The sequence below is a fragment of the Pistacia vera genome, unplaced genomic scaffold, assembly GCF_008641045.1.
Source record: "Pistacia vera cultivar Batoury unplaced genomic scaffold, PisVer_v2 Contig290, whole genome shotgun sequence".
NCBI lineage: Eukaryota > Viridiplantae > Streptophyta > Magnoliopsida > Sapindales > Anacardiaceae > Pistacia > Pistacia vera.
The window spans coordinates 289,003-312,276 of NW_022196102.1; the positions used below are offsets into that span (position 1 = coordinate 289,003).

The 23,274-nt window shown below is 38.2% G+C and overlaps 1 protein-coding gene across 1 annotated transcript; it reads right to left on the reverse strand.

Annotated features, from left to right (window-relative positions):
• Nucleotides 1-19,295: 19,295 nt before the first annotated feature.
• Nucleotides 19,296-22,345, reverse strand: LOC116134670. The gene is made up of 2 exons (XM_031420347.1): nt 20,102-22,345; nt 19,296-19,789 (listed from the first exon to the last, which is right to left on the reverse strand). Exons 1-2 carry the CDS (start codon nt 21,974-21,976, stop codon nt 19,694-19,696), a joined length of 1,971 nt encoding a protein of 656 aa, XP_031276207.1. The 5' UTR covers nt 21,977-22,345; the 3' UTR covers nt 19,296-19,693.
• Nucleotides 22,346-23,274: the final 929 nt, after the last annotated feature.

Sequence of the window (23,274 nt, forward strand, 5' to 3'; positions counted from 1 at the left end):
TTCAGCCACATGTGTGGTCGATCTGGCCGAAATAGGCCATATCGACGCCCTATCCGCTAGATCTGACCGTTATGCGTTGTAACACCCTTTCCCGATAAGATTCTATTGGTGGTGGCTGGAATCTGGCACCTTGGGTAGGTGGGGGTGTATTTGTTAAATTTTAAAATTTTTCCTATCCATATTTTGATATTAATAAACTTAAGGGGTCTAAAAGTAATAAAAAAGATAAACTAATATTTACTAAATATTTGCTTAAGCGATTCTGCCTGGGACATGATTGCTTACGCGATCTGAAATCACCTAATGTTCCACTCAACGAATCGTAAACCCTATATGTTTAGCATAGACATAAACATTCTACACTTTATATGTTTCATACTGACGTAAAAGAACTATATGTTTAATATAAATATAATAACGGTCATAGTCCACTGAACGAATCGTAAACCCTATATGTTTAGCATAGATGTAAACATTCTACACCTTTTATGTTTTATACTAACATAAAAGAACTATATGTTTAATATAAATATAATAACGGTTATGGTCCACTGAACGAATCGTAAACCCTATATGTTAAGAGTTCGAGCAATAAAATGGCTTCACAGTTGTGATATGGATAAACAAAAAGATGGTGAAATGTTTAGAGCATTGATAAATATTAAACTCTTTTGAGATTCTTCTCGGTCTGATTTTAAAAGAGTTATTATTTTAAAGAGTAAACGAAGTTGTAAAGACTAATCAATGAATTGTTTGTGCAGACAGTTTTGTATAGTTACAGCTCCGTACGATTCTTTCAACAAAGAATACTTTATTGCCAACAACTAACAATTTTATGTATGGAGTTGTAACTGTGCAAAACCATTTGCACAAAAAATTTGTTTAATAGTCAAAGGAACTTCGTTTACACAGGGTCACTTAAGCGATCGTAGATATCGCTTAAACGATTCTTTTTTTTCACTTGGTCGATTAAGCGATCATGTGATTGGCAGAATTAAATCTACCCAGGTGCATGATCGCTTAAGCGATCCGTGATATCGCTTAAGCAATTCTTGTCTTTTTCACTTGGTCAATTAAGCGATCATAGATTGCTTAAGCGATCATGTGAAGGGCAGAATTAATATCAGCCCAGGTGCACGATCGCTTAAGCGATCCGGTTTGAAAAACCCTTGGTCGCTTAGGCAATATACTTAGTCGCTTAAGTGATCATGGGCAATATATACTTTTCCAGCTTTTCTCCTGAATTTTGACAAACTAAAATTACCAACACGTATTAATTTCATAATTTCTCCTCAATTTGACAACCTAATTGCAAACTAAAATCACCAACAAATATTTAGGACATGTAACAAGAATACTAAATATAAAGAATGATTTATTAAAGGTAACAATACAATTTAAAACATCAATAATTGAAAACAATAACTCATCAATGGTTGGCCTTGGCAACTCCCTGAATTTTATCCTTCTTCAAACCTAAATTTCTGGATCTGCATGCTATTACTTCTAGATCTGGTGGCCAGGTTGATTGCAATTTGAGCACTTATTTATCTTCTGGGGAACCTCAGAGGCTGATGGAATACGCTTAACTTTTTTTCTCCCCTTTGCTGTCTTCTTGAATGGCAGATGGATGATAATGTCAGCCAACTCTGGCAACACTACCCACTGCTCTTCTGGAGGCACTGGATATATTGTTTCTGAATAAGCTAGCATGTAGTGATCTGCCATATAGAGAGGGGAGCAAAGTTCCATGTAACTTCTTGAACCAAAATCCGGCTTCCGTTGGTGTTTCAGTGCTGCTGGTGCATAAGGACAAGGTAAACATTGAATGTCAAGCACTTTACAGCTGCAAGTTTTACTAACAAGGTTAACCAAGGCATTCGTACCATAGCCGCGCACAGTGAACTCTTGAGCATTAAGAGGATAGGTAAATAGTGCATTTGACAATTCCATATGTTCTTGCAATATTTTTTTAGCTGACGGAACAAGGGTTGTAGTAAAATTATCTGACTCCGTATGATGCTCATGGAACCACCGTGACAATGTCCTCTGGATTACATCAAAAATTGCACCTATTGGAAACTCTCTTTCTATTAACAACTTCGAATTTATAGACTCCGCTATATTTGTGGTTATGACATCAAACCTTCTTCTAGGAAAGTAAGCTCTACTTCATCGCTCGAAACCAACATCATGCTCAAGATACTTAGCAACTTTATTATCCTTGATTCGGATTTGCTGGAAGTGCTTCTCGAACTCATCAACCCAATAAGCTTTTGCTGCCATGTAGTATGTCTGAAGGAGGCCAGCACACTTAAACTTTTGTTTTATGTTCTCACCAAGGTGTCTCATACAGAATCTGTGATGTGTTTGACGGTAAATAGTGGCAATCTCCTTCTTTATAGAGTTATGCCTATCAGATATTATGCACAACTCATCACTGTCAGACACTATCATATGTAATTGTTGAAAAAACCAAGTCCATGACTGGTCATTCTCAGAGTCAACCACACACCATGCAACAGGATATGTGTGATTCTCGCTGTCCTGTGCATTGGCCACCAACAATGTACCTCCATACTTTCCCGTCAAAAAGCAACCATCAACAGCCAACACCTTTCTCATGTTTACAAAACCCCTTATAGCAAAACCGTAAGCAACAAAAAAATAGTTAAACATCATATTCCTGTCTCACTTCAAAGCCGTCTTGCTACCTTGGTTTGTCAACTCAAGCATATAACGGTAAGCTTCTAATACTGCGTACCCATGCTTCGGCGTGCCGTCACAAAATCTTGTGCATGTTGTCTCCCTTTCCAGCATTTCCAGTAACTAACAGCACATCCAAACTCTGTGCACACAAGTCTCTGAATGTCTTTAGAAGATGGACCTTTCCCTTCAATGAACCAACTTTTGACAAACTGTCCAACAACATCAGCGGATGCTTGTCGATGCTCACCTAAAATATGTCCCAAACCACATGTGTGCTCACGGGTATATGTGCTAAGAATAAATTTTTCTGACTCCACCAACCTTCTACAATAAACCCGCCACTTGCACTTTGGGTCACGAAATGCAACCGTCACAGCCAATGAATTTGACTTTTTGGTGATGAACTCAAAATTACCTCTCGCGGCAACAAGTTTTAGCTTCCTCACCACTTCCTCTTTGTTGTCAAATAAATACCCTATGCACAACTCCAATCCATCCGTAAAAACATGAGCTGATTCACTACTACCTCCAATTTCCCCCTTTGAACCTGCATAGACGACCATAGNTTTCGGCTACCACCGACAGCTACAAACGACCAAAAATGGCTGGTAATTCATAGATGTGACCTTTTTCGGCCAGATCCACTGTGGATCTAACCGGAAAAGGCCACATCTGGCCGTCATCGACTTTCAAAGAAATGGCCGACGTTGACGGTCAACGACGGCCAAATCTTAGGCATCGTTGACCGACAACGACAACCATATATTTGGCCATCGCAGACGACCAGATATGGACTTTTCCGTCCGTCGACGGCCAGATCTGGCTGTGATCAGGCCTTTTTCGGCCACATCTGTGGTCGATCTAGCCGGAATAGGCCATATCGACGCCCTATCTGCCAGATCCGACCGCTATGCATTGTAACACCCTTTTTCGATAAGATTCTAGTGGTGGTGGTCAGAATCTGGCACCGTGGGTAGGTGGGGGTGTATTTGTTAAATTTTAAAATTTTTCCTGTCCATATTTGATATTAATAAACTTAAGGGGTCTAAAAGTAATAAAAAATATAAACTAATATTTACTAAAAATTAAACAAACAAATATTTTGGGAATATTATTCCCAAAATATTTGCTTAAGCGATTTTACCTAGGACATGATTGCTTACGCAATCTGAAATCACCTAATGTTCCACTCAATGAATCGTAAACCCTATATGTTTAGCATAGACGTAAACATTCTACACCTTTTATGTTTTATACTAACGTAAAAGAACTATATGTTTAATATAAATATAATAACGGTTATGGTCCGCTGAACGAATCGTAAACCTTATATGTTAAGAGTTCGAGCAACAAAATGGCTTCACAGTTGTGATATGGATAAACAAAAAGATGGTGAAATGTTTAGAGCATTGATAAATATTAAACTCTTTTGAGATTCTTCTCGGTCTGATTATAAAAGAGTTATTATTTTAAGGAGTAAACGAAGTTGCAAAGACTAATGAACGGATTATTTATGCAGATAGTTTTGTACAGTTACAGCTCTGTACGATTCTTTCAATAAAGAATACTTTATTGCCAACAACTAACAATTTTATGTATGGAGTTGTAACTGTGCAAAACCATTTGCACAAAAAATCTGTTTAATAGTCAAAGGAACTTCGTTTACACAGGGTCACTTAAGCGATCGTAGATATTGCTTAAGCGATTCTTCTTTTTTTGTTTTTTTTCACTTGGTCGATTAAGCGATCATGTGATTGGCAGAATTAAATCTACCTAGGTGCATGATCGCTTAAGCGATCCGTGATATCGCTTAAGCAATTCTTGTCTTTTTCACTTGGTCGATTAAGCGATCATAGATTGCTTAAGCGATCATGTGATTGGCAGAATCAACATCTGCCCAGGTGCACGATCGCTTAAGCGATCCGGTTTGAAAAACCCTTTGTCGCTTAGGCGATATACTTAGTCGCTTAAGCGATCATGGGCAATATATACTTNTTATGCCACATACCTGATCGCTTAAGCGATCTATTTGCTGCATTACCAGACCTACTAGATCGCTTAAGCGATACACCAGATCGCTTAAGCAATCCATCATACCCAGAACACATTTTCAGTCATCTCCACCTACAATCGATCCATCATACCCAAGAACACATACCCATAACAAATTTTCAACATATTTCACTACTTTCAACTTCCATTACATCAAACATAGCCCAACAACCTAAACAACTAAATCAAAATCATAACCCAAACCCAATCCATGCTAAATCAAAATCATAACTCAAATCTTTGTAAATCGAAATATGAAATCGAAAGGGAGATACACATACCTGGACGAAATGTCAGGAGGAGGAGGAGGATCTGTGTTGGAGAAGATGTTAATGGCGGAGGAATGCGTTAACGTGGCGGGAGGAAGAAGAAGAATGTGTTTGGGTTTGTTTGCAAGAATTTCAAGTCTTTAGGGACATATTATAATTTTTAAAAGATTACACAATTATTCATTAATCCTAATTAACCCCTAGTCATATTTAATTAAGCTTAATAAAAAATAAGGCTATTTAGTTAACATTTACAAACTACATAGCCTTTTAATTAAATTTTAACTCTAAATGTCTTTTTAATAAACTCCCCCAAGTCAGAAAGTGAAAGTTGTTTTGAAAGCGTGATAAGGTTTTGATTGGTTTTGGTCGTCTCAAAATAAGAATTACATTGCATAGAATTGGGCTGGAAAAATTGTTTTGAAAGCGTGGCAAGAGGGGATGTTCTTGCAGCCTCAACAATTGTATTTTAATGCACATGCTTAATTTGCAAGCTTAATTATTTAATTGGACTTCGGTCCCTCTATTTCCAACCCATAATCATTCTAAGCTCACCATGACTCCATCTATTTTCACCAACGATTGGCCCTTTAAGACATTGCAGCCGCATCTAATCTTGACAGTCCAGCCCCTCCTCTATATTTTCTTTAAGAAAAGAGAAACCCAACTCCTTTCCAAATTTTTTAAGTAAGCTAATTGGTTTACAAATATATACAGTATGTTGTAATTTTGAGATTATATTGTTCCCTTTAATGTCTTCATGAGGGTAAAACTAACCCAATTCTTCAAAAAAGCAAGATTCAAAGAGACAAACGGAACAAAATATGTTATTACTTAAATTTTTTAGTTAAAAAGTCGTTGACCCCCAAGGTTTATTGTTTTAGCCACTGTTTTTAAAACTGGACCAAACTGGTCCGGTGATCAGCGCCCTATGCCATCCAGGTTACCATTTTAAACTATTCACAAAATCTTTAACTTGATCACCGGTGAATGAGAGTCTATCAAGTGCCGAGGTTAGAGGGTTTTTGTAGAATGAAGGCCAGTGGTTCAGGTGGTGGTGTTAGATTAAATAGTATGCCCGAATTTTGTCAAAAAAATCAACCCAATCACGACGATGTTTGTAATAACTGCTTTATACTACTGTATTAACAAAACACATATAATAAAAATAAAGGTACATTAATAAAAATAGTTGGGCCCAAAAGTTTTCTTTCATTTAATATACATAGTCTTTACATACATTTAGTATCATTTACAAAAGTTCTCAAAAATGTAGTGGACAGTGTAACTACTCTCCCTCGCCTGCTAATGTCCATCCGACTGCGTACTCACCTGGAACCTGCAAAAACATAGAACCAACCGGGTGAGCACAACTAATGCTCAGTAAGTAAATCCTCTACTTGTCTATCCCCGTAACACTTTCTCTTAATTCTTTCCTCACTCTAGTCTTTTCTTATTTCTGTTTTCTTTCTGTTTCTGTTTCTCGTATTCTTTGCTATACACCCTCTGGTGTGTGTCACGACCTTATCTTACCGAAGGCACGGTCGGGAACTCAACCCGCTTTTCGTGACTTTACTCTTTTTCTCTTTCTATTCTTTCTATACCTTTTGTTTCTCATTCTTACTCATTGGAATGTCACGGCCTCATCTGACCGGAGGCACGGTCTACGTGACTTCTGCTCATTTCTCTACCGATCGGATTTGGTCATGCATGGATTCGAAACCCTTGGCCATGTGAGTGTACATTCTTTCTCTATATCTCTTAAATGTCACGGCCCTTTCTTACCGAGGGCACGGCTGGAATCTCATGTTCCACTCTACGTGACGGTCACGGCCTCATCTAACCAGAGGTACAACTGGGGATCACAAAGCACCCATTCTTGTGACTCTACTCACACTCACGGGTTCCCCATCGCACAACTTACTCTATTCTCTTCTTTAACTCTTGTGCACAAGATCTCTACTCTTTCTCTAACTACTGATCATAATGTAGCTTAACTCGTAGAGTAATTCTCTACTCTTTCTCAACTTTTTTCTCAAGTTCTTTCTCAATGCACAACTAATGCATATGGTTCATGCTCATTAATGCAATTAGGAAATGCCAATATGCAATGTTGCAATAATTAAGGTTCATAACTCATTCTCATGCTTCTCTTAGGCATTTCATCAAACAACTCATGTGCATATAAAACTCTTCTCTAACTACAACTCTATTTCTCTTTTTAACCATCCAAAATTGGAAGTAAAACTCCCTTCCATGGGCATAATCGCTACCATAGAAGAACACTCCCAAAAATATATGCTCATTCTCATCTAACTTCATCTCAACTCATCACATATCCACACTTCTTATAAAGGGAAAGTATCCAACAAAGTCAACATGAATACTTATCTCAATTTAATTCTCAACAAGTAGACATATATCTCTACTCAATTTCTCAAATACATACGTAAAACATGCACACATCATTTCTACTAAATCTCTACTCAAAAGAATTCTCAAATCTCAACTTGGGTTGGGATTTACTTACCTTGTGATAAAGAACTCTCACTAGTATTTATTTTCCTTTGTTTGCTTGACTTTCTCTACCCTTTAAACAATAAAACCGTACAACTTTAATATACAAAAATACACAAAACCTTACATCCAAAGCAAGAATCCTTACCTTAGGATGACTTAGCTTGATTTCTACTCCAATCACTCTAAAAAGCCCTTTCAAAAACCTTGAACTAATGAAAAAGGAATTGAGAGGAAGTAGGAAAGGAGAATGGCGGTGGAGAAGAAGATGAATGAATGGGTTTCTAAAGTTAAACCCTTATTATCTCATATTTTCTCCATCCTTTCCCATTTTACCCTTACTCTTTCTTAAGAATTCCACTTTTGCCCTTTTTAATTCTTTACAATTACACCCCCAATTAAACTATTCTCCATGCAATTACCTTGCATTTCACTCCCCACTTTTCCTGCTAATTAGGGGTAGAATGGTCATTGTGCTCCAAAGGAAGAATTCTAGAAACTTCATTAAACATTTTGTTAGGCTTGTCGCCGCGGCGAAACTAGTTCTTCGCCTCGGCAAAACTTCACAGAACGTACACCGTGGTTGCAGGGCCTCATCACCGCGGCGACGATTCTTCTCTGCCCCGGCGAAGACAGTGACCCCAAAATTCCACCAAGTCTCTACAATTTCAGGGCAACCAAACCATATTAACAATATTCCAAGTCAAACAAGAGTAAAGTAAGAGACATTAGCTATGTACTTCGAGTGGGGCGTTATAATTCTCTCCTCCTTAAAGAATTTCGTCCCCGAAATTCACACGAACAACTCCGGGTAACGATTCTGCATATCTTGTTCTACCTCCAATGTGGTCTCTTCCACTTTGTGATTTCTCCAAAGGATTTTCACCAACGGAATACTCTTGTTGTGAAGTTCTTTAATCCTTCGGTCTAAGATCTGAACTGGGCGTTCTTCATATACCAAATTCTTTTCTAAGGCAATGTCCTCTAAACTTAGAATATGGGAAGGATCATTTACATACTTCCAAAGCATTGAGACATGGAAAACATCATGCACCTTGTCCATACTAGGTGGTAGTGCCAATCTATAGGCTACCTTTCCCACTCGCTGCAATACTTCAAATGGACCTAAGAATCTCGGTGCTAACTTCCCTTTGCTTCCGAAGCGCATTCTTCGCTTATAGGGGGGACCTCTTAAAAACACTTTGTCACCCACTCTAAACTCAACATCTTTCCTTTTCAAATCAACATAACTTTTCTGTCTATCTTGGGCTTGCTTCATTCTGTTTCCGATTAACTTGACATCCTCGATCATCTTTTGAGTTATTTATGGCCCAAGGGCAGTACTCAACTCATCTCTTTCACCTATCTCACCCCAATGTAGTGGCCCAAGGGCGATTATGAATTTGTTTACATACCCTAAATTTTCTCTTTTATTTTTAGTTACTGTCAATAAATAAAAGAATATGATTTATATGGATGTTTTATTTACTTAATGAATTGTAGATGTCATCGGCCGCGGACAGTACTGGTGAGACACTGACAAGTATAACTCCAACTCCAACTCCAGCTCCAACTCCAACTCCAGCTCCAACTCCAACTCCAACTCCAACTCCAACTCCAACTCCAGCTCCAGCTCCAACTCCAACTCCAACTCCAAATTCCATGGTGCCACCAGCTCCTTTAGCCCCTAAACGTGCAAGGGCAACAAGTTCTAGGAAGAATAGTTCTCAAGTGTGGGATCACTTTGTTAAGAATGATTATGAGCATAAGGATGATTTGACTGCGACATGTAGTTGTTTTGGGAGTGTTCTAGCATGTCCGACTAAGAGTGGTACGAGTTGTCTACGTAACCACTTAAATAGATGCAAAAAGTATCCTCCAAATGTGGTAGACAAGAGACAGAAGACCCTAATTTTTTGGCAAGGATTACGTGATCTCTCAAGCGACATTACTCCCTCTACACAATCTTTATTGGTGTCATGGAAATATGATCCAAATCTGATTAGAGAAGCTATAGCAAAAATGATCATTATTGATGAGCTACCTTTTAGTTTTGTGGAGCGTGAGGTGTTCCGCAACTTGATAAAGGTGAAACAACCTAGGTTTCAAGTACCTTGTCAGAGAACTGTGACTAAAGATTGCTTCAAAATAAATATTGCAGAGTGCCAAAACTTGAAGAAGTTTTTCAGTAAGTTTTCGTATAGAGTTTGTCTGACGACTGATACATGGACAAGCATTCAGAACCTTAATTACATGTGCCTTATTGCGCATTTCATTGATGATCATTGGCAACTACAGAAAAGAATTTAAAATTTCTGTCCAATCACTAGTCATAAAGGTATAATGATTGGCAAGGTAGTTGAGAGATGTTTGCTTAATTGGGGTATTTATAAGGTATTCACAATCACAGTAGATAATTGTAACGCCCCACTTGAGGTACGTAGCTAATGTTTCTTCTTTTGCTCTTATTTGAGTTGGTTTATTAGTATTATTGTTTGGTTGACCTTTGATTGAGAAATATGTTGAACACTTGCTTTGAAATTGGTTGAAAATAGAAGAAGTTTAGTGTTCCAGGCTTCGCCGGGGAGAAGAATAATCTTCGCTGCGGCGAATAGGTGTTGAAGCCCACGAGGAAGCTGCTGGACAGTTTCGCCGCGACGACAGAAGCTTCTTCGCCGCGGCGACGGGCCGACCAAAATGTTTGTTAAGTTTTAGATATTTTCTTCCCTAAGGGCATTTTGACCATTCTACCCCTAATTAGTAGGAAAAGTGGGGAGTAAAATGTAAGGAATTTTCATGGAGAATATGATCATATGGGGGAGTGTTTGCAATAAATCAAAGGATATAGATGAAATTCCCAAGGAAGAGTAAGGGCAAAATGGGAATACTTGTGCATAAATTGCATTAAAAGGAATTAAGTCATTGCAAATGCTTCATTCTTCTTCTCCATCACCGCTCTCCTTTCTTACTTCCTCTCAATTTCTCTTTCATTTGTTCAAGGATTTTTAGAGGGCTTTTGGAGTGTTTTGGGGTAGAAAATCAATCTAAGGCATCCTAAGGTAAGGATTCTTGCTTTGGATGTGAAGCTTTGTGAGATTTTATGTATATTTGAGGTCTTTTGGTTCATTTGTTTAAAGAGTAGAGAAAAAATCAAGCAAACCAAGAGAAAGGAAGAGCTAGTGAGATCTCTCCATAACAAGGTAAGTAAATCCCAACCCAAGTTGAGATTTGAGAATTTTCTTGATTAGAGTTTTAATAGCAATTATGTATTTATGTTATATACATGTTATATGCTATGTTATTGAGTTTTAAATGGAGATTATTATTGCTTGTGGTTGTTCATACACTTCAATTGTGAGAAGTGAGATATGGGTTGGAAATGTAGTTTGAGATGGAATTGAAGGATATTGAGAAATCATTTTTGGAAGTGCTATTCTATGGCAGGAATTATGGCTATGTGAGGGAGTTTTCTCCCATTTTGGATGGTTAGAGAAAGATATTGAATTATTGTTATAGTAGGGTTTTGTTATGCAGTTGAGTTGTTTGATGAAATGCCTAATATAGGCTTGAGTATGAGTAGTGAACCTTAATTCTTGCAACATTGCATGTTGGCATTTCATAAGTGCATTCATGGAGATGAACCATCCATAGGCATTAATTGTGCATTGAGAAGTGATTTAAGAAAGAGTAGAAAACTTTGTGTATGCACTTGCTTAATGAGTAGAGAACTTTGTGAATGCAGCTACTCTAAGGGTAGAGTGAATGAAAAGAGCATTAGAAACAGGTTGATGCTTTGTGATCATCACCCGACAGTTATTAAAAATGGGTTGATGCTTTGTGATCATCACCCAACAGTTATTAGAAATGGGTTGATGTTTTGTGATCATCACCCGACAGTTATTAGAAATGGGTTGATGCTTTGTGATCATCACCCGACAGTTATTAGAAATGGGTTGATGCTCTGTGATCATCACCTGATAGTTATTAGAAATGGGTTAATGATTTGTGGTCGTCACCCGAAAGTCATGAGGAACGGGTAGGTTCTTTGTGGTCTTCGCCCGATAGTTACGAAAACCGGGTAGGTGCTTCGTGATCCCCACTCGGTAGTCTAAGAGCGGGTTGGTGCTGTGTGAACTCCACCCGACAGCCATGAAGAGTGAGATGGTGCTGTATGAACACCATCCGGCCGTACCTCCGGTAAGATGAGGTCATGACGTTTAAAGTGTGAGGAAAGAATTAAGAGAAATACATATGGGGATAGATAGATAGAGAGTTTACTTACTGAGTATTATTTTGTGCTCACCCCGTTATTTTCCTTTGTGGATGCAGGATCTAGGTGTTGATGCAGTCGGAGGGGCGTCAGCAAGCGAGAAGCAATAGCTACACTGTTTCCCTTGTTTTTGTCTTTTTAAATGGCATTTTGTAAATAATGCTCTTTGTGTATAAAAGACTTATTACATATAATAAAAAAGGAAAAGTTTTGGGCCCATTTTCTATTATTGTTATGCATGCATTGTACCATTTTACAGCAGCTGTTACAATAATGCTAGTTCTAATGATGTTGGGGTAAGCTATCTGAAGACTAGACTAGCAAGTTGGAAGGGAAGTGTATTGGACGGTGATTTTCTACACATGAGATGTTATGCACATATTTTAAGTTTAATTGTGAAAGAGGGGTTAAAGGAAATGGATGACTCCATATTTAGAATACGTTCAGCAGTGAAGTATGTAAGGTCTTCTCCAACAAGGTTACAGAGATTTAAGGCGTGTGTGGAGAAAGAAAAAAATTGCAAGTAAAAGTCATTTGGTTCTTGATGTAGAAACCCGGTGGAACTCTACATACTTGATGTTGGAAGTGGCATTAAAATTTTAGAAAGCTTTTGAGGTCTTGGCATTGGAAGATAGTAAGTATGCAGATGAACTTACTAGTGGTGATAGGTCACAAGGTTTGCCTATGAGTACTGATTGGGAGTATGCTCACTATTTGTTACCTTTCTTGCAAGTATTTTATGATCCTACTCTACGTGTCTCTGGGTCTCTTTATATTACTGGTAATGCATATATGCAAGAGATTTTTGGCGTTGGGTTGAAGATTTCAACATGGTGTAAAAGTCCTGATCTTGGCTTACGGAATATGGCTACACGGATGAAAGGGAAATTTGATAAGTATTGGTCAAATGTTGATAATATCAACATTATGTTATTCATTGTAGAGGTACTGTCCTAGGCACAATTGATTATGTGACAAGTGATGAAAAGAGTGAAAACCTTTGTTGTCTTTATTTGAGCATATAGTTTGCTTATGGTGGATGACAATGAGCAGTCAAGAGAGAAATCTCAGTTTCAATTAAAGTTGATGCGCTAATGTATGTTGCTAATGAGGACTTCATAGGTTATGTATAAGGAGAAAAAGGCTGCAAAGAAAGCTGTTCAGCATAGAACGGAGTTGGATAGTATTTAGCGGATGATTGTGAGGATGACGACGACAACACTTTTGATATCTTGAATTGGTGGAAGACAATTACAACAAATATGTTGTACTCTCTATGATGGCACGAGATGTGTTGGCTATGCCTATTTCAACGGATGCATCTGAATCGGATTTTATGTACAGGGTCGTGTATTAGATCCATTTCGTAGCTCCCTTACTACTAAGACGGTAGAGACTCTTATCTGTTACACAGGATTGGATTAGGAATACGCATGGTCTATTGACCATTGAGGAAAGCTTGGAGGAATTTCTCGACTTGAGTCAGTTGACAATTTTTGTTAACTTTCAATTATAATTAATATTTTCTTCATGTTTATATTCTAGCTAACTTGTTTGTCCAACTTTGTGTAAGGTTTTCTCTTCGGGAGTGAAAAGATTATAACTCACTTGATGATTGAAGGGTATTCCAAATTTCCAATATATGAGGTATATTATCATTAAGTTATCACATCATATGTTTTGTTTTAAATTTTTGGAGAGTTGCTAACTATAAGCTTATTAATTGTCACACCCAGCCTTCTGCCGCTTGCCCGCGGGCCTACCCAGACCTGAGTGTAATTTCTACTCAGTATCGTCCCCCCCCCCCCCCCCCTTTAAGGGATTTCTTCGCCTCCCCCATGGCTCGAACTCATGCCCAAGGGACTATAGGCAAATAGGAAGCACCATGAGTACCAGATCTATTCATTGGCCCCTAAGTATGGGATTAGAGTGAAAAGATCCTGAACCTACTACGCATACAGATTTTCCTGTCATCACCTTGCCATTCGAAAATGGACTTACATCCCCTGAAGTTTCAATGGTCATTATATGAGTTTTTTCCACTGGTAATAATCTAATTATTAAAAAAGTCCCCCGAGGGGGATTTAGGGGGGAAACGTCCTTCTCAGAATTAGATAGATCCATAACCGGACGGTGTACCTAGGCCTCGCCACTTGAGAGGAAAGGCCTCGCCGATGTGAGAGGAAAGTCAATCTAGTCCCCCCCCGAGGGGGATCGAGTAGGGTATTGTCCTTACATACAATTGATACTATTTTTCTATTATCCAATTTTTTAGATTGCACGAGACGTACCTCCCCACGAGGGTTTTAAATGTCACCACCTAGCCTTCTGCCAGCTTGCCAGGCGGCCCAGACCCAGTGTGAATTCACTCGTTATTGTCTCCCCCCCCCCCCCCCCCTTTAGGGATTTCTTTGCCTCCCCCATGGCTCGAACCCATGCCCAAGGGGTTATAGCAAATGGGACACCATGAGTACCATCAGGCTAGCTGGCCTGATGGACTCATGGTGCTTCCCATTTGCCTATAACCCTTTGGGCATGGTTCGAGCCATGGGGGAGGCGAAGAAATCCTTAAGGGGGGGGGGGGGGACATACTGAGTAGAATTCACACTCGGTCTGGGCCTAGGCCCTCCGGGCAAGCCGGCAGAAGGCTGGGTGTGACATTTAAAGTCTAGCCCAGACCCGAGTGTGAATTCTAATCAGTATTGTCCCTCCATTAGGGATTTCTTTGCCTCCCCATAGCTCGAACCCATGCCCAAGGGGCTATAGGCAAATGGAGCACCATGAGTACCATCAGCCCAGCTAGCCTGATGGTACTCACCATGCTCCCAAATGCCTATAGCCCTTAGTCTTGGTTCGAGTGGTGGGGAGGCGAAAGAAATCCCTTAAGGGGGGGGGGGGACAGTACCTAGAATTCACACTCGGTCTGGCCTAGGCCCGCCGGGCAAGCCGGCAGAAGGCTGGTGTGACATTAATGAGTTTTGACAATTGAGTAATGTGTAATAATTTACATTAGTTTGCTATTTTTAGTTTTTTATCTTTAAATTTTATTTTTTGTGGTGATTTTGTGTTTCTTTTTCTGTTTCTGTTGCTTTAAGGTAGTTTTTGGGTTTATTAGATCATGTTTGTGTTTCTTTATTTATTTTGGTTTTGTTTGTGAAGTACTGGAGTGGAAATTGTATTTGGATGGAGTGCAAGAAAGCGTTTGTTGGTTTTTGTTTTTTTAATGTTTAGTGATGGGTGCTATTTTGCGTTTGTTTGGTATCTTAGTAGATTTGAAGGTCAAATGTTGATAATGTGGATAAATGGATGAGTGTAAGCCATAAGGGGGCTATGAATGTTATGATTTTGGACTTTGGGTGAAGCATTTTTGGATGGTTAAATGGAATTAGCGGGAAGAGGGTTTTATCAAGTTGAAAAGAAAAATTGGATAGAGAAAATATACTTCATATGTTTTTATTATTTTCATTTATAGTTGTTAATTGCAGAGTGATGATCTTCTTCGTGTGCCATTAACAAATCCGGGGAGTGCGGAATCAAGAAACTTCACTAACACCAACATTGCGGGATGAAGATGATTTATGTTATATTAGTTTTTTTAATTTTTCTTTGTAATTTTATGTTATGTATTGAGTTTATTAATGATATTGACTATTCAATATGGTATGAATTCTTTATGTTTTTATTTCATATTCTGGATTCAATATCTGCAAATAAGTAATTTATGTATTTTTCATACAAAGAATACAACAATAATACAAATAAAAGAAGAACAATAGTATGAAATTATCTTAAAATAATAAAATTGTGAATTTAGGGACTTAAATGAAACATGAAGATTTAAGGATTAAAGGGTAATTTGAAAACCGGTAACCGAACCAAAAATTCGGTTCGGTTTACATTCGATTTTTAATCGAAACCGGTTCGGTTTTCGGTTTGGATAAACCAGTTCGGTTAACCGGTTTATCCCCCCCCTAGATCATAGGGTGTATTTGCTAGATTTCAAACATGTAGGGACACTACATATTCTTCAGGGTGTGTTTGTAAGATTTCAAACTTCTGTCATCGGCAGACCATCGGTTTAATCGGTCAACCAAGCAAATCGAAACTTGGTCCCTTGGTCGTTGACAGCCCGAGTTGGGTTTCAGAACCTAGTTTTACCTAAAAACTCAGTTTTTGATATAAAAATATCTACCATTAATAAATCATTAATAAGCTTTGAAAGAGTGAATATATTTTAGTGATTATTGTTTTGTTCTTTATTTAATAGCTAAAACATAATGACAAATTAATGTATTAACTCTGATCACTAGTGAGTGAGTTTTTAAAATCTCAAAATTTTTTTGTTATTAATTAGTCATCAGGAGACTAATACATTAACTATCATCTCCGCTGAAGTTTACACAATGGCTACTCTTTTTTACTAATTTTCTCACCGCTGCCACGAATTTTGTAGATTACCAAAATTTAACTAATAAGTTAGATTTTGTGTCTTAGTGTTGTTGGATTACTGCAAAATATTGGGTTCTTTTCACATATTGAAGTATGTTAAATAAATTCGATGTTTGTCAACCTACTGTATGCACTTCCAATTTTGATTGAAGTTTGTACCTATATTATTCTTTCACGTTAATCTTGAATAAATTTTGATTAAAAAAAAAAAAAGGAATAATGGATTAGATAAAGCAGCCTCAACAATTGTATTTTAATGCATATGCTTAATTTGCAATAGATAAAGCAAGCTTAATTATTTAATTGGACTTTGGCCTCTCTATGTCCAACCCATAATCATTTTGGGCTCACCATGACTCTATCTATTTTCACCAACGATTGGCCCTTCAAGACATTGCAGCCCCATCTGATCAGCCTCTCCTCTATATTTTCTTCAAGAAAAGAGAAGCCCAACTCCTTTCCAGATTTTTCAAGCAAGCTAATTGGTTTACTAATATATACAGTATGTTGTAATTTTGAGATTATATTGTTCCCTTTTAATGTCTTCATGAGGGTAAAACTAACCAAATTCTTCAAAAAAAACAAGATTCAAGAGACAAACAGAACAAAATATGTTATTACTTAAATTTTTGAGTTAAAAAGACGTTGACCCCCAAGGTTTATTGTTTTAGCCACTGTTCTGAAAACTGGACCAAACCGGACCAGTGATCGGCGCCCTATCTAGTCCGGATTACCATTTTAAACTATTCACAAAACGCCTAACCTGATCACCGGAGAACGAGAGGCTATCAAGTGCCGAGGTTAAAGGGTTTTTGTAGAGTGGAGGTCGGTGATTCAAGGGATGGTGTCGAATTGAATTTTGGACACTAGAATCAATCGAAATTTGGCTAGAAAAATCAACCCAATACTCGGGTCATGGCTAGCGAATGGGGGATAGTGCAAAATATAGTCGTTATGCCCAAAATAAGAGTTTGAAAAACACAAAAACTAGTTGACCGCTTTGAATCCGGTCAACCAGATTTAAGGTAGACGATAATCCTAAGGTTGATGTGTCAATTTTAGAATAGGCTATTAAGAAAAAAAAACAGGAAGAGATTGTTATACTAATATGGTTTACAGAGCTGAAAACAAGACAACATCATTACTAGGACATGACATGATGTTAGTTATCAGTTATCACAAACTATATAGTTATGCCAGTGTCTTGCAACTTAGGAACTTTAAGGAATACATTAAGGTTAAACCTATTGGTACAAAGTTCCAGAGAATGTTTGTCAGTTTTCTAGTCCATAAAGTTGTTTTTTCTAAATGGTTGTAGACTTTTCTTTGGGCTAGAACAGGCACACTTGAAAGGCTCATATAGTAAATGTACCCTATCAACTGTCTTTATCGATGCTGATAATGAACTTTACATTGGTTGTTTGTATATTTGAAGGAGAGAATGAGGAATCATGGTGTTGGTTCTTAGAGCATTTGCTTCGTTGAAACAAGGACACTGATATTTTTGTTAAATACAGAATATGTGTCATAAATGAATTAGAATTCAACATCCTTATGCCAATATTAGGTACTGTGTTACATACCACGCACTTGAATTCGGAAACTTGTTATGCAGTGATGCTAGAACCACGAACGAGTACAATTATAAGGCCACAATACGTCATATAAGGACAACAACATGGATGCATACAATTACTTTATGAAAAGTATCTACTAAACACTAGAGTAGGCATATGTTTTTGATTGAAAATACAAAAGTAACCATACCACCAACAATCTGAGTTAGTCCTAGAATGTTGCACTAGATACTGTGAGAACTTTAACCATTACCAAACTCCTTAATTTCATTAGTTTATAAGTGATAAATAAACTTTATATTAGGATAGAGAAAACTAGAACTTGGAAAAGGAAGTTAACACTAGTTGTTAAACGCAAGCTTGTTACCATTGCTAAACAAGACAGTAATTGGAAGCAGTGATTAGAAACCTGACTCGTGCAGTGACCNTTTTCATACAAAGAATACAAAATAAAAGAGAAACATAATATGACATTATATATAAAATAATAAATATTTAAATTTAGGGGCTTGAATAAAACATTGAAGAATTTTATGGATTAAAAGGTAATTTGAAAACCGGTTAACCGGAAACCGAACCGAAAATTCGGTTCGGTTTATATTCGGTTTTTAACCGAAACCGGTCCGGTTTTCGGTTTGGATTTTCTCCAAAACCGAAAACCGGTTCGGTTTTCGGTTTGGATAAACCGGTTCGGTTAACCGGTTTATCCCACCCCTAATCTGATCTTAAACAATTTCAGGGCATGCAGTAGTTCTTTCCAATGTTTTAAAAAGCGGGTGAAACCCGGCAAAGTTGCCGGTTCCTGGGTTGATCGTTGACAAAACTTTTAAAATTCAACAAATACACCCCTAAAAATTACAAGTAAGTCCCTATAGGTTCGAAATTAGCAAACACGCTCCAAATACAAATCCGCCGGCGATTGGTTGATGGTGATGACACATCAAATGCGATTCCAATCGTCCCTGGAGCCCATTACCCCGAAAATCTATCCAAGATTTGATCGAAATCAATTTGATTTGGGTTTGATCTCATCGACGTGGGCGTCGGCATTCTAGGCTAGATCTCACCGACGCTAGCATCGACAACCCCCTCCCTTCCCTCCTCCAATCACCTTAAAAATACTTCCCTCTTCCTCCCGACAAAAACCCACCTAACCCCACCCTCATTAGCCTCACCAATCGTCGGCAAAAGTCGACTGTTGTCATCGTTAGTTTTTTCGATTTCTGATCGATTCACTCATCGAAAATCAACTCCACCACTACCTTTGCACTCACTGACACTTTCTCTTCAAAAACCCCAACATCTTGGCTTTCAATTGTTTGCCGATTATCACCCCAAATTCTAAAGTTTTGGGTGAATAGGAAGAATGTTAACCCGATCCGATAAAGTTCCCAGGTCTCGGTTAAACTAGGACGGGTTTTAAAACAGTGGTTCTTTCTCAGTGCTCAATGTCAAATTGAAACATAAAAACAAAGTGCATACATGAAAGGATCACAAACTATATGTTCCAAACATAGGGACTTAACATATTCTTATTCTTACAAATTGAATTTACAATTTTGAAACTGAACACACTTCTGAACTTCAGTCTATCCCTCAAAACTCTACAAAAAAAAGGGGAAAGGAAGCCATACTCTAGTGATGGATATAAATAAGAACTATATAAAAAAATAATAATTAATAATGAAGCACACCATGCTGAGGAAGAAGCATCGCCAACAATTTGAATCATGTACTAATCAGCAACCATTTCTGTAGCTTGATCCAAGCAGCTCTAACTAGTGTACATGAGGTCTCCACATGGTTGCAAATAAATATGAATAGAAAGCAGGCTCTCAAACTGCATTCTCCTAGTTCCTTTTCTTTGGTTCCCCTAGAACAAATTCAGCATACAAATCCTTCAGTGCGATCACAACTGTCGTTATCAGCGGCCCCATAATCGCTCCCTGCAGAATGTTAGAGAAGATAAGTAAACCTAATAACCAACCAGCAGCAATTACATTTCTGATCAAGCAATTCGTCAATAGTTCCATGTAAACTGATTAGCACAGATTGTGTCCTATCACTATCAAAAAATCAAGATGAGATTGTGTCCTACAGAATAGGGATATGCTTTAGAAAGATGTGAATCAGAGTGTTAAGTATTCATTTGGAAAACGATCCTTTCAAATTGCTGAAACCGAAAAAAGAATTGCATATTCGAAGGGAAAGTTGGGGAGAAATCATGATCATAAACACCATAAATATTTATCAATTACCTCCAATGCAGATGGAAACAGTGTCATTCCACCAATTATGCTGAGTCCTGTGAGGTATGCGCTATAACCGGGTATATCCTCCTGAATTTCAGATGCTCCATATTCCATAAGGAGAAGATGCATAACAGACAAGATGATGGCATGAATATATCTACTTTCAAGCAGGAGTTGGACAGCAGCTGGTATTGTCGCAAACCAAGATGGAAAGATAGGGAAAAGTGGGTTGATCAAAGCAAGGATGGTTGACATATACAAGAAGTGTATTTTGTACAGTCTAAACAATAGCCATGTAAGACATCCCTGAAAAAATGCAATTTCGGCTGTGGCCAAAAGAACACCGGAAACAGCATTATCAATAACTTCAACACATCTGACCCTCGCAGACTTTGAAATCGGAAGCATACACATTACTTGTTCTGTTACTCCACCAGATTCGGACGTAATAAGATAATACAAAACCCACAAGAATAATATCAACTGAGACACGAAATTGAAAACCTCTGCAGCTCCAGATATTATGGAATGTCCGATGGAGAACATAAGCTTCGCACTACCACCTAAAACTGATGCACTACTAGCAAATAAACGCTGTGACACATTCACTCCTTGGGCAGCGAACCCTTTTGCCTTCTCAACTAGATCCACCCTAGTGATTGTCAATTCTTGAATAATAGCATTGAGTTTTGTATAAATTGGTCCCCACTCTCGATTGTGAACCCTCTTCCTTAAACTCACAAGTTTCTCAGCATATGGAGAGGGGCTCATCAAAGCTGTTGATTTCCCTGAGGAATTACCAGATGGTGCTATCACGAAATGCTTAATCCCCGTAACAAATTCAGTCAAGTTGTACTGCATCGCCAAGCTATCTATCTGCTCAGACACGGTCTCATAAACCGTGGTAGTGTATCTATCCACCATTCCGGGCACATCATTCTCCTCCATCCACTGTTTAACACCCATTCTCTCGGCATAATTACTCTCCTCAACATGTGATTTGATTGAAATCACAGCATCTTTTCCTTCAAAACCAATCTTATAAGAGAAAAATATCATTCCACTCAAAAACACCACAATCATACCAACAATCAACCCAATTGCTACAATGGTTTCCAACCTTTTCAATATGCCTCGTGTGAAAAATGCGCTAACTGGACTACGCCTAAAACTATTAGACCTAAATGATGAAACAGCCGACATGGTTGAATCGACATTTCTAGTACTAAACAAAAATCCCAAACCAAGTATCACCAATGATCCAAAACCACCAATCCTCTCATAAGCAATTACAAACACACCAAAAGACACCAGCCACCTAAGTAACTTCGAAAATCCAGTCCGATTACCTATAGAACGATTACTTTTTGATCTTTTAAGAAAAACCTTTAAGCAAACATCCTTAATATCCACAAGAGTACCAATGAAAACCTTAAACATAGCAACAGGAATAGCAAGCACAGTCTCAGTAAGGCCAAGTTTCAAGGGCTCACTCCAAAATGCAACAAGGGCTTGTTGAATACCTCTCAGTGGAATTGAGCACAATATGGCCCACTGAATTGGCCTAAGATACTCTTGCAATAACTTGCATATAAAGTACAGAATAAAAATAGTGAAAGCAAGACCAGCATGAGCCATGGCTATGTATAGAGCAAGTCTCACCTGAGGATCACCAGACAATGTGTTTTTATGAACTGGGTCAGTGGACTTTCCCTTCTCCGGCTGTGGCGCTGGCGGCGCGTGGTCTTCAGGTGGCGGCGCGTGAGGCGGAGGGTTTGGCGAAGGCTTACGAACTGAGGCTGATCTAAACATGTCCTCCCATGGAATAGTTGTAGAACTCGGTTTCCCATCTGGGTCCCCTGAATATGGCACTAACTCCATATCAAAAAACACAAAGCTTGGAGCTTTACAACAAAGATTGGGTTTTTAGATAAAAAAAAGAGTTCGTTTCCCCTTGTTTTGATTTTTTTTGAGAATGTTTTTCTTGACCAATCCCCAGCTGACACAACTGCAAACAGATAGAGAAATTTTTGGTTCTTTTTTAATGAAACCCACTCAGAACAGAACAGAACACAGCACAAGAGGAGGGAAGTGACAGAATGATGATGAGTTTGATGCTGACACAAGAAGTGGGTATTAATGTGTGTTGTGTCAGCAAACCTTTCGACTATATTTAGGTTTGATGATCTGAATGGATGAATGAAATGAATAATTTAGAGGCTTCTGTTTGTGGGGATGAAGTAAAGTAACTACAGAACCACCCTTTCATCACCTTTATTTTTCTTAATCTTATTAATTTATTATCTTAACTCTTAATTGACTTTCTCAATGACTTGGAATTATCACTGTTCCCAAAAGAAAAAANCACGATACTCTACTTCAGCACTTGACCTTGCAACAACTGCTTGTTTCTTACTTTTCCATGAAACTAGGTTTCCTCCAATAAGAACACAAAAACCTGAGGCAAAACGTCTATCAGATGGAGAACCTGCCCAATCAGCATATGAATATCCAATAATATGTGAATGGCCCTTATTTTCATACATTAAGCCTCTACTTGGTGCTCATTTGATATACCTTAAAATCTGGACAACTGCATCCCAATGACTATCACATGGAGTTTGAAGGAACTGACTTACAACACTGATAGAAAAAGAAATATCAGGTCGTGTGATAGTAAGATAGTTAAGTTTTCCAACAAGTCTTCGATACCTTCTAGGATCAGCAAGAGGCTCCCTCTGTCCATGTGAAAGTTTTAAATTAGGATCCATAGGAGAGTCTATTGGTCTGCAATCTGATTTCCCTGTTTCCTCTAGAATATCCAATACATACTTCCTTTGAGAAATAACAATACCACATTTGGACTGAGTGACTCCTATGCGAAGAAAGTATTTGAGTAGCCCTAAGTCTTTCGTCTGAAAGTGTTTGAACAAGTGTTGCTTCAACTGCCCAATGTCATCTTGATCACTTCCTGTAATAACAATACAGATGACTAGATAGATACATTGCCCTGATGATGTATGTCTATAAAAAACAGAGTGATCAGACTCACATCGAATCATACCAAACTCTTGGATAACTGTACTAAATCGTCCAAACCAAGCACGAGGAGACTGTTTTAGGCCATATAGAGAACGACGAAGTTTACATACCAAACCAGACTCCCCCTGAGCAACAAA

Bases quoted from the DNA above. Each gene is read 5' to 3' on its own strand.
- LOC116134670 (XM_031420347.1), bottom strand. From the start codon at position 21,976: ATGGAGTTAGTGCCATATTCAGGGGACCCAGATGGGAAACCGAGTTCT. The intron at 19,790-20,101 runs GTAATTGATAAA...AACATTCTGCAG, and splicing joins TGTTTCCATCTGCATTGGAG to GGAGCGATTATGGGGCCGCT.